Genomic DNA, 12,611 nt, shown 5'->3' on the forward strand with positions numbered 1-12,611 from the left:
TACCATGTCATCGTCTACAGACAAAACATGTTTGACTTGTGTCATGCTGGTGTTATCAAGTAATCTTTGTTGTTACATTTCCACATTTGACAGTGAGTAATCAGATTTCAGGATTGTTTCTTTCGATTTTACACGTTCTTACTTTTTCATTCTGCATTAACATTATTTTTAAATTTATGATGACAGAACACTTGGTTCTGAAATACATTTAAGATATTTGTATCCACGATACTATTTTTTTACTTTTGTAGTTTTATTTCAGTGATTTGGAATTATTTATATTTAATATTAGTATTTAGTTTTAACATTGATCGATTTGTACTGCTTACAACTGTGTTCCTGTAGCATCCAAAATGACAACTGCTGCATGACAAATGTCCGATATATTTACAAAGTATATTTATTGACAATGTATATTGCTTGGTAAAGTTGATCCAAATTTTTATGGAGTTTATGTACATGGTCATGAGTTATTGTTAGTTTCATATAGAAAAGTGCTTTATTGAACAATTTTATATCATTTAACAGTTTAAATTGTGAATTAAAATGGTTTGACAGACACAGACACAGACAGACAGACAAACACAGACAGATGGATGGACAGACACAGACATAGACAGACATACAGACAGACACACACACAGACAGACAGACACAGACACAGACTTTAGAAGAAAAGCATGCCCTGAAAGTCAACTAAAAATAGTGTTGTACAGTGAATTGCAACTCAAAAAGTTTGGTCAGTTTTGTGAATGGTTGATATAACTTTAAGTGTATAAGAGTATGTCATTGACTTGTACAACAACACACAACAGTACACCATGTAGTACTTTAAGTGTATAAGTGTACCAACTGTCATTGACTTGTACAACAACACACAAGAGTGTACACCATGTAGTACTGTAAGTGTATAAGTGTACCAATGTCATTGACTTGTACAACAACACACAACAGTACACCATGTAGTACTTTAAGTGTATAAGTGTACCAACTGTCATTGACTTGTACAACAACACACAAGAGTGTACACCATGTAGTACTGTAAGTGTATAAGTGTACCAACTGTCATTGACTTGTACAACAACACACAAGAGTACACCATGTAGTACTGTAAGTGTATAAGAGTATGTCATTGACTAGTACAACAACACACAAGAGTGTACACCATGTAGTACTGTAAGTGTATAAGTGTACCAACTGTCATTGACTAGTACAACAACACACAAGAGTACACCATGTAGTACTGTAAGTGTATAAGTGTACCAATGTCATTGACTAGTACAACAACACACAAGAGTACACCATGTAGTACTGTAAGTGTATAAGAGTATGTCATTGACTAGTACAACAACACACAAGAGTGTACACCATGTAGTACTGTAAGTGTATAAGTGTACCAATGTCATTGACTAGTACAACAACACACAAGAGTACACCATGTAGTACTGTAAGTGTATAAGTGTACCAATGTCATTGACTAGTACAACAACACACAAGAGTACACCATGTAGTACTGTAAGTGTATAAGTGTACCAATGTCATTGACTAGTACAACAACACACAAGAGTGTACACCATGTAGTACTGTAAGTGTATAAGTGTACCAACTGTCATTGACTTGTACAACAACACACAACAGTACACCATGTAGTACTGTAAGTGTATAAGAGTATGTCATTGACTTGTACAACAACACACAAGAGTGTACACCATGTAGTACTGTAAGTGTATAAGTGTACCAACTGTCATTGACTAGTACAACAACACACAAGAGTGTACACCATGTAGTACTGTAAGTGTATAAGTGTACCAATGTCATTGACTAGTACAACAACACACAACAGTACACCATGTAGTACTGTAAGTGTATAAGTGTACCAACTGTCATTGACTTGTACAACAACACACAAGAGTGTACACCATGTAGTACTGTAAGTGTATAAGTGTACCAATGTCATTGACTAGTACAACAACACACAACAGTACACCATGTAGTACTTTAAGTGTATAAGTGTACCAACTGTCATTGACTTGTACAACAACACACAAGAGTGTACACCATGTAGCACTGTCACCCCTTTTCACAAAGCAATTGACAAGACAGCTATTGGTCATTTTTTTAGATTAACATCCAATCTTATGGCATGAAACCAGTTTTAATATAGCTGGAAAGTCTGACATTTACTGAACCAAAGACCTGACATGGATGTTAGAGATCTTTGTCATCAAGATTTAGGAATAAATGTTGTTTTCCAAATGACACATGAATGTTATTTAATGCCTTTGTATTTAAAGGCACCAAGCAATAAAGTACTCAGTGAAAAAAACACATTTTTTGTTGAATCATTTCCATGTTTCTTAATGTTTATGTGCAAGATCATATACAATATATAATGACCGTCTTTTTGTCATAATAATAATAATAATACTTTTTACATAGCACGTTCCCACTCAGTGCTCAAATTGCTTTACAATTATTACCTCTGGCATGGATCTATAGTGGCACACCTCTTCATACCTTGTCAACTCCCTGAGGAGCATACAATCCACTGCAGCCTCTATAAGGGCATAGGATAAAGGCATTCACATTGCAACTTCTATCCTTCCAGGTCCCCCACTGTACAGCTGTGTTGACTGAGGCACAGTCGTGGTTCAAATCTTGCCCAAGGACTTTAGCCATTCAGAATCAAACGGTAGTGATGGGGCTTGAACCTGCAACATGCAGATTCCAGGCCTTGCCACTCTAACCATTCAACAACCATGCCTCCACAACCTGCAACCTGCACATTACAAGCCTGTCCACTCTAACCATTCAACCACCATGCCTCCACAACCTGCACATTACAAGCCTGTCCACTCTAACCATTCAACCACCATGCCTCCACAACCTGCACATTACAAGCCTGTCCACTCTAACCATTCAACCACCATGCCTCCACAACCTGCACATTACAAGCCTGTCCACTAAAACCATTCAACCACCATGCCTCCACAACCTGCATATTCCAAACCTGGACACTCCATCCACCATGCCTCCATATTATTTTCATAGAGGTACTAATTCAAGTTTAGGTATTACTACTTACTTACCTCTGTATCTAAACACAGTCAAGTTTTCATCACTTTCTAGAATACAAAATGAAAATAAGGAGACTCCTTTCCATCACAAAATTCTAACAAACATGATTTTATTGTAGAAATACTACTAGCAGGAAAGTATAAAGAACAACTTGTAACTAAATATATAATAAACATGAAAAAATAATAGGTTTTGATGTTCAATAGGTTACTTGATCAAGAGTATTTCTAATGAGACTGTAAATAATATTAGTATTTCTGAGAATACTGGAACTTTTATGTCGCTACTTATTTTGCAGTGTCTATGTAATTCTGTGCTACTTTGGCAAGCTATAGATCAAATCAAAAGTTCAACATAAACTTCCAGTACTGAAAATGTGTATGAAGTGACTTCCAGTACTGACAATGTGTATAAAGTGACTTTCCGACAGATATCAAGGAAAACTGACGACTACTATAAAAATAACATAATAGTATGGCTAATACATGAGTTTAATCAATAATGTCAACTCATCTTTTTTTTTCAATGAACTTGTAAAAAGTAAGAAATAAGATGCACATCATTCAGTCTATTGTGCATTTCTCTTTAATGATGAGATTACTATGAATAAGAGAAGTCATGTTTCTACATTTACTCAGTTAAAGATATCTGTGCAGTCAGACAGTGTTGTGCACTGACTTCTACCAAAATATTACTTTGGTACTACCAGTATACTGGTTTTAAGGTTAGTTTCTTCTTTTGGAGGATGTAGTGGCCTTGACTACGAACATTTGGGACGGTCTTAAAATGATTGCATTTTTGCACAGACAGGAAGAAAGGGCAAAGATCTGTAAGTTTATTATATTTTAATCATCAAAACCTATCACCTTGAGCTGTCTTGTGGTTGATCAAACTGATGAGTTTGTTCATATTTCTACTAATTATGTATATAATTGTATTATGGTAATAAGGCAACATCTTGGCTAACCTACTATAGATATACACGAAAGAAAATAGTTTATAGACTCTTCTAAATTCTAGAAATGTAAAATTAGAAAAATCAAAATTAATATAATTTTTCAGACAAATTACATAAATATCAAATTCTTAGAATTTGAACTATTTCCAGAAATTCATTGCCACAAATCTTGCTGACGGCTGATGTTTCTTTGAATATAGTCAGTGTCTTTGCAAAGGTCTGAGAACTCCAGTAACAGAGAAAGGAAATTTGGTAAAACTTTCACAAATGTCCATTATCTTGTACCATAATTTTGATGTGGAACACAAGTAAACACAATTCTTTGTACCTGAAATAGAATATTACTGCCTAGATGCATCATAAAGATAACGAACATTCAATTTTTTTTGGTTGACAACATAACTTCTGCTTCACGCGCTATATGCGTGTGTGAGATTAAGTCGACCTTCGTCTTCTATTTTGACCCTCTAGCATGATGTAAAATGCTATTGTAGGTACAAAGAATGTGGGTAGATTTGACCAACTTACTGCCCTTAACAAAATAACACTGTACTTGTGTATGTACAGCAAACAAATGAAATCTACTACATAGACTTAAAGAAACTATTTATCTCTACTGGTTTCTCAATCCACTCTCCATACTCTTTTAGCTTCATGTACTTGATAACTTCTGCCTTGGCTGACTGGTACAACTTACACTGAGCCTGTAGAAAAGACATCAAGACAACAAACATCAAGAACATTTCAATAAAGGTTCGGAATGATGTTTTAAATATACTGGATATTAAAGTCAATTACACTTTTAACAAACTGATTTTCAAAGAAGAGAGGTTTTGGCCATCTCTATTTGATTCACTAATTTCACTCATTTTGTTCTAATAAAAATACAAGTTTCGCAGTTGTGCAGGAGAGGTTAGAATAACAATGTTCCTTTAACTTCAAACAAGCAACTACTCAAGCATATGGGTGAAGTCAGCATCATTTGTAGCAGTAAGTACAATCATGAAAATGGACACCGAGTAGGGAGTTAATTTTACTTTAGGCACTACTACTACCTAACCTATGGATGATAACTTGTGACATGCATACCTTAGTCTCCTGGTATGTATTAGTACACAGTAAGTCATGTCTCTCAGCTTTCTCACATAGTCCTTTGAATCTTCCATCATAGAAAGCTAAGTTGCAAAGTCTGCTTGCACCACTAGCACCAACCTTAAATGGAGAACTGAACAGACACACATAATGAGACTAACGACTGTCACAAGATGGTCGAGTGACACACACAACTAAAGTATAGAATGGAGTATAGTATAAATGAAGCGACAGAGAACAACATATCAATTGAAAATACTGTATTTGACCATGAAATAATATTACATAAAATGAAACGGAACGTGCTATACATATCCCCTGATACACTTTTCAGGTTGTACAGAAATAACAAACAAGGCTTATAAATGCATAGTTATGGTGATGACAGGTACTAACTAATTATTTAGCAAATTCTAGTCCACGAGGCAGCAAACCGTTGTACACGTGAAATGTGAAGTTCAAATGGCTGTCAGCCAGTCCGTATTGTCTTGTATTCAATTATCAGCATGTCATGGACTCACCAGTTTTACACGGTACTAAGTACAGTCAATGTCCATAGTCCATTAGCAAATTAACTGATATCTAAGTCTTCTTTGTACATGAATACATTACCTAATAACTTGATAATCAGGAAAGGAAAGAAAAGATATTTGATATGTTGCTCTCCTTACATGGATCTTATTTGCTATATACATATATCAATTATTAATTATAATATTAGTATCAGTACAATTGCTGATTGACATTTACTACAATTAATGAATATGTACCAGCTCATTATCTATCTATCTATCTATCTATCTATCTATCTATCTATCTATCTATCTATCTATCTATCTATCTACCTACCTACCTACCTACCTACCTACCTACCTACCTACCTACCTACCTACCTACCTACCTACCTACCTACCTACCTACCTACCTACCTACCTACCTACCTACCTACCTACCTACCTACCTACCTACCTACCTACCTACCTACCTACCTACCTACCTACCTACCTACCTACCTACCTACCTACCTACCTACCTACCTACCTACCTACCTACCTACCTACCTACCTACCTACCTACCTACCTACCTACCTACCTACCTACCTACCTACCTACCTACCTACCTACCTACCTACCTACCTACCTACCTACCACCCTACCTACCTACCTACCTACCTACCTACCTACCTACCTACCTACCTACCTACCTACCTACCTACCTACCTACCTACCTACCTACCTACCTACCTACCTACCTACCTACCTACCTACCTACCTACCTATTTATTTATTATGTGTATCCATTTTATATCAGGAGCTCACTAAGCATGGTAGAAGCAGCATTGGCAGTAAAATCAAATACTTAATATGACTAGTAAATAAGACACACAAAAACCCCCACAAACAAAGTTTTATGTAGGCTATAGTTCAATTTATGTGCACTGTCATAAGATGAGTATTCCATTTAGATTGATATCACATTTACATCACCTTTGTACACCTTCAGATGTCAATACTTTAATTTTTCCTAAGATCAAACATAATATTACAGTCTATGTAAGCACATATAATTGAAGTATTCAAACAGCAACCTCTATCCTACCATGTACCAATTCCTACAGCTGGGTTGGTAATATAAAATGTCCACTATGACACATGTTTACAGGCTACAGAGCTTCGACAGCCACCACCCTTACCTCACATGTCCACTATGACACAGGATACATAGCCTCTAGATCCATCACCCTTACCTCACATGTTCACTATGACACAGGATACATAGCCTCTAGATCCATCACCCTTACCTCACATGTCCACTATGACACAGGATACATAGCCTCTAGATCCATCACCCTTACCTCACATGTCCACTATGACACAGGATACATAGCCTCTAGATCCACCACCCTTACCTCACATGTTCACTATGACACAGGATACATAGCCTCTAGATCCATCACCCTTACCTCACATGTCCACTATGACACAGGATACATAGCCTCTAGATTCATCACCCATACCTCACATGTTCACTATGACACAGGATACATAGCCTCTAGATCCATCACCCTTACCTCACATGTTCACTATGACACAGGATACATAGCCTCTAGATCCATCACCCTTACCTCACATGTCCACTATGACACAGGATACATAGCCTCTAGATCCATCACCCTTACCTCACATGTCCACTATGACACAGGATACATAGCCTCTAGATCCACCACCCTTACCTCACATGTTCACTATGACACAGGATACATAGCCTCTAGATCCATCACCCATACCTCACATGTCCACTATGACACAGGATACATAGCCTCAAGATCCATCACCCTTACCTCACATGTCCACTATGACACAGGATACATAGCCTCTAGATCCATCACCCTTACCTCACATGTTCACTATGACACAGGATACATAGCCTCTAGATCCATCACCCTTACCTCACATGTCCACTATGACACAGGATACATAGCCTCTAGATCCACCACCCTTACCTCACATGTTTACTATGACACAGGATACATAGCCTCTAGATCCACCACCCTTACCTCACATGTCCACTATGACACAGGATACATAGCCTCTAGATCCATCACCCTTACCTCACATGTCCACTATGACACAGGATACATAGCCTCTAGATCCATCACCCTTACCTCACATGTCCACTATGACACAGGATACATAGCCTCTAGATCCATCACCCTTACCTCACATGTCCACTATGACACAGGATACATAGCCTCTAGATCCATCACCCTTACCTCACATATTCACTATGACACAGAATACATAGCCTCTAGATCCACCACCCTTACCTGTCAGTACATTTACCAGTTCTGCCATCAACTACTTCAAACTTGGTATCCCCATGTGACCAGTTAATACTCATGCTTCTATCTTCTGCTGTTGTCATGGAAACTAGTTGTGCTACTGGCTGTGTAGTTCTGCCTAGGAGAGGGTGATTCAATCTATAACCTGAACACTTGTCTGAGATGTTGTCATCTACTCTACAACACACAGCTCTGCAGAAATGTCCATGCTCATACTGGTTGCCTAGTAACAGAAGAGAGGGAGTACATTTAGTGAATGCGTAGTACAGTGGCTCCTACAATGAATGATGTCTCCAGAAACATAAACAATACTCTAAAATAGGTTGATTAAAATTTACATATTTATCTATAATGCAGTCCATGGATTCTCCACTGGCATACAATGATTTATGACATGATCCAAATACAACATGAACAGTGCCCTCTAGTGGTAACACTTTCAATGATAATACCATGTAATGTTGTCAAGGAGACATTTTCATATAAAAAGACAATTTTTGTGTGCTTCGCATGGACTATCCCTGGAGGCAAGATAATAAAATAGTCTGTGAAATGACGTCTTTGCAGATTACATTGTATATGGGTTGTGTGTGTACAGTATGGTATGTGAAATCAATCAACTCACCTAGTGTGATAGATGCCACATAGACAGGTTGTAAGAAATGTCTTAGTTAACTCACCTAGCGTGATAGATGCCATGTAGACAGGTTTTAAGAAGTGACTTAACAATGATCCTTGTATTCCTACAATGTTCCACATTAATAGTTTATCACTGCATGACATACTGTATATATTGTCCTGAAAATACAATATATTAATAGTACCAATGGAAAATGTCCAGAAATCATGAACAACTTCAAGTTTCTCAAATATACAAACTGTCATATGGTTTTATAGATCATCTCCAAATACATTTCACCCTTCCTTGGCAGTAACATGTTCATAAATACATGCATGTACATACGCAGCACACACGCACACGGAGACAGACAGACAGACACACATAGACACACAAAAGATGATCCTGGTTCCTTCTGCACTACTGTATGTCACTGGCTGTTTCTACTTACCAAAGTTATACTATAGTGTATTTACTTACCAAAGTTATACTATTATTGTATCTACTTACCAAAGTTATACTATAGTATAGTTACTTACCCCTTTCTTTATGGCTTCCCAGCTCTGTACAATATTTTCTGTGGGAATACATTTACCTGTAATCAAATAAACAGGGTTTTTTTTAATGAAAAGAGGACATTTCAATAAAATTGACTACTATTTCATATATATCACAGAAAACAAATTACCTAATGACATCACTGAAGTAGCTGTGATAATATTGGGCAGACATGTGAATGGAGTCACTACAGTTTATAATTCCAAAGTTATGATGCATACTGTGAAATTTAACAACTATGGCTGCCATTCGGCCATATTTGATTCAGTCGTAAAACAAAGTGACATGCAAATGTTTCACATAGTGTGATAGATTTGTGCCAGGTTTGGTCAAAATCAGTTGATGCATACCATAGATATGAGGCTGCATGCACACATGCATGGACGCACACACCTGGAACCCAACATATAAATCTCCTCTGGGCAGTGCCCATTGGGGACTAGAAAACAGTGAATATATATATCAAGTATATCCCTACATTGGCAGGTTGTACTCAAGATATGAAACTAGAATCAGTTAAATTAGTGATGCCAATATTGGAAGTAGTGGACATTTCTAGTGACCAAAAAGACAAGACTATATCCTTACCACTATCAGAAATAGCTGAGAGATGCCCTTCTTGTGTGTCTGGTTTTTCAGTTGCATAATGTGACCCACTCTTCATGAACTCAATCTCAACTTCAGATAAAGGTTTATTCCAACTATCCCTGTTAACATAAAATAAAAACAAGAACAGTAAGAACATGAATTGATGTATCTTCTAGGATTTTTACAAGTCTCAATCACATAAGAAATATTGGAGGTGTTTGTACTTTGATGGTTGAAGGATATAATTGGAAGCAGTATTCAGGAGTATGTAAAGACAGGAAGGCAGAATTATGTGTTCATTTCATGAGAAATGTCCATATTATGTAGAAGTACTGAACAATAATTCACTTTTCACTGGTTTGTATTTTAGATATTGCTTGGTAAAACCTAACGACTTTGAGATGATCATTCCTTTTGGCATAAAAAACAAACACCTGATGGAACAATCCAGCACTGATGTACATGTAACTGATCTCTATGAAATCCTCTCTGTTGACCAACAACAACTTGTCCAGAAAACAACACTTCAAATCTAACATCAGAACATTCTACTGCGGATATAGTTTGCAAAAGTGTAACAGCAATAGATATAAGTCGATGACATAGTAAACAGCAATAAATTCTCTCATATCTTTTCATTACCTTGTTGTGTGCATTGCAGCATCTCCACATGGTGCAGTGTTCATGTACAGATTTTCTTACCTTGGTGTATGCATTGCAGCATCTCCACATGGTGCAGTGTTCATGTACAGATGAAAACTGATATGTTTCTTTATATTCAGCAATCTGCTACCAATAGATGACTCAAAAATACTGTCAGACAGATTTCCATCAAAGTACAACTTTAGTTCTCTGTACAGGAATCTAAACATGACCATAATGACTTCAGTTAGGCCAGAAAATACACTATGAATATGTTATGATTTCTTAGTATCTATATAAATGCTTGGTGAAGCTGAAGTTGATCTAACATAGTTTAAGTATTCATAACTTTGGTAATCGATGCTTTGGTTTACTAAGATAGACACAAACTAAGACTACTGTTGCAATGTACAACAGTGATAAGCTGTTAAATGGATGTTGGTTTAATTATAGTCTCAGTAGGGTGGCTCTCTGAAAGCTAGTTCCATAAACTTGCAGTGTACTGTTTTGGGACTTCCAATGTTTACATTAGCCTGATCACTGGGTGATTAGATTTGCCAAACAGAGGAACCACTAACACTCACTTGTATAATCTATCACATCGAACTACAATAGTTTAGTTTGTGTCAATCTTTGTAAACCAAAGCCTTGATTACCAGAGTGGGTAACTTCAGGTTATTACTATATACATTATAATATGGAAATACTTCACTGTTGACTTTATTATTATTATCTCTGGAATGATCTATTTACTTGATAACAAATCAAACATGATGGTGTTGACCCAACATTGTTAAATTCATATCATTTCTTACTTACAAGTGATTGCTGTAGTGTACAGCACTGTTTTTGCTAAGGGCTGAGAACCAAGTAGCAGGAGGGAGAAATCTAGTAAAGTTTGTCCTGGCATAGTTTCCTATACATCACAACATAATGTAGGTGGGAAACCCTGGTAAATGACTGGGGAACTCAGGTAGATTTTACCTACTAACCACCCTTTAACACTGGTACATAAATGTGTGATGTGAATATACTAGTAGTACTTAACACATCTGTTCTGTGCCTACCTTTGGAAAGATCTCTTTGCAATGACCACACCATGACAATTTAACAGTGATCTACCATCTTCTGTGACAGATTTACCTGGAATACAACTACCACCAGTACCAATACTAATCACTTCTCCTATGTCATCCACACCTTAGAAAATATACAGAGGAAAAGGAAAATGTTGATACACACCGAGATCAAGAAAACTCAGGCAGCCATGTTTATAATATAACCTTGGTACTGGATGGTCTTTGGTTTTTGTAAATAGCAACAGATAAGTTTACATATTGATGCTGTCCAGTCCAGGCTAACATTGATACATGTCACTTTCCCACCACCTGTGTGTTATTGTGTACCACAGTCCCTCTATCACATAGAGGGACTGTGGGTGTATGATCAAAATACAGTTATCAAAGAAATGCTGAATGAGGAAATAATGAAGTTTTGACCACTTGAACAGATTACAAACAAAAGAACTGTATGCTCTCATTATCCAAGTTAAGGCTGAACTATAAGATAACACTGGAATCCCCAAGTGTATTTAGAAAGACAGATACTTGAAAACCATACTTAGTACCTGTTATATCTAATATCATATAATTTGAATACTACAAAACCACTAACAAGAGAAACAAACATGTATAGTTCTGTGGATAATTACCCCCCCCCCCCCCCCCCAAAAAAAAAAAAAAAAAAAAAGAAGAAGAAGAAGAAAGAAATCATTTGCTTTGAGTTAAAGTTTCATACTTGATTTGCACATGTTAATTTTCATCTCTTCTACAAACGAAGATATATTGTATAAACTTGAAAGAAGTCTAAAACATTGTTGTCACTATACCTTTCTTCATCACTATGGCAGCAAAGGAAGGTCTTTTCACAATATCATGACTTCCAGGGAATGGTGTACCAACCATTGGGAACTTCAGACAGAGGCCTCCAATCTGATCTGGTAGTGGTGCATCAGCCAAAGGATTGACAGGGTGGCCAACTGATCTAACTTGTTGTTGGTTGACTAGTTGGGGTCTACCCCTAGATCTTCCCATGCCAGCTTGAACACTGGTCATATCTCCTCTCCCACTACCATTCCACATTGGTTGTTTAGGTATCATCATCTGCTGTGGACTGTATGCATTACGTGGGGTTTGACTTGGTGGAAGTAAATGTCCTCTCCCAGCACCCATTG

The 12,611-nt window shown here is 36.9% G+C and overlaps 1 protein-coding gene across 1 annotated transcript; it reads right to left on the bottom strand.

Moving 5' to 3' along the window:
- Positions 1 to 3,273: 3,273 nt before the first annotated feature.
- On the bottom strand, positions 3,274 to 12,611 carry LOC144449462 (double-stranded RNA-specific adenosine deaminase-like). The gene is made up of 9 exons (XM_078139997.1): positions 12,267 to 12,611; positions 11,446 to 11,578; positions 10,439 to 10,600; positions 9,737 to 9,855; positions 9,130 to 9,185; positions 8,652 to 8,769; positions 7,957 to 8,194; positions 5,126 to 5,261; positions 3,274 to 4,740 (listed from the first exon to the last, which is right to left on the bottom strand). Exons 1-9 carry the CDS (start codon positions 12,607 to 12,609, stop codon positions 4,621 to 4,623), a joined length of 1,425 nt encoding a protein of 474 aa, XP_077996123.1. The 5' UTR covers positions 12,610 to 12,611; the 3' UTR covers positions 3,274 to 4,620.

Source organism: Glandiceps talaboti, chromosome 18 (genome assembly GCF_964340395.1).
Source record: "Glandiceps talaboti chromosome 18, keGlaTala1.1, whole genome shotgun sequence".
Lineage (NCBI taxonomy): Eukaryota > Metazoa > Hemichordata > Enteropneusta > Spengelidae > Glandiceps > Glandiceps talaboti.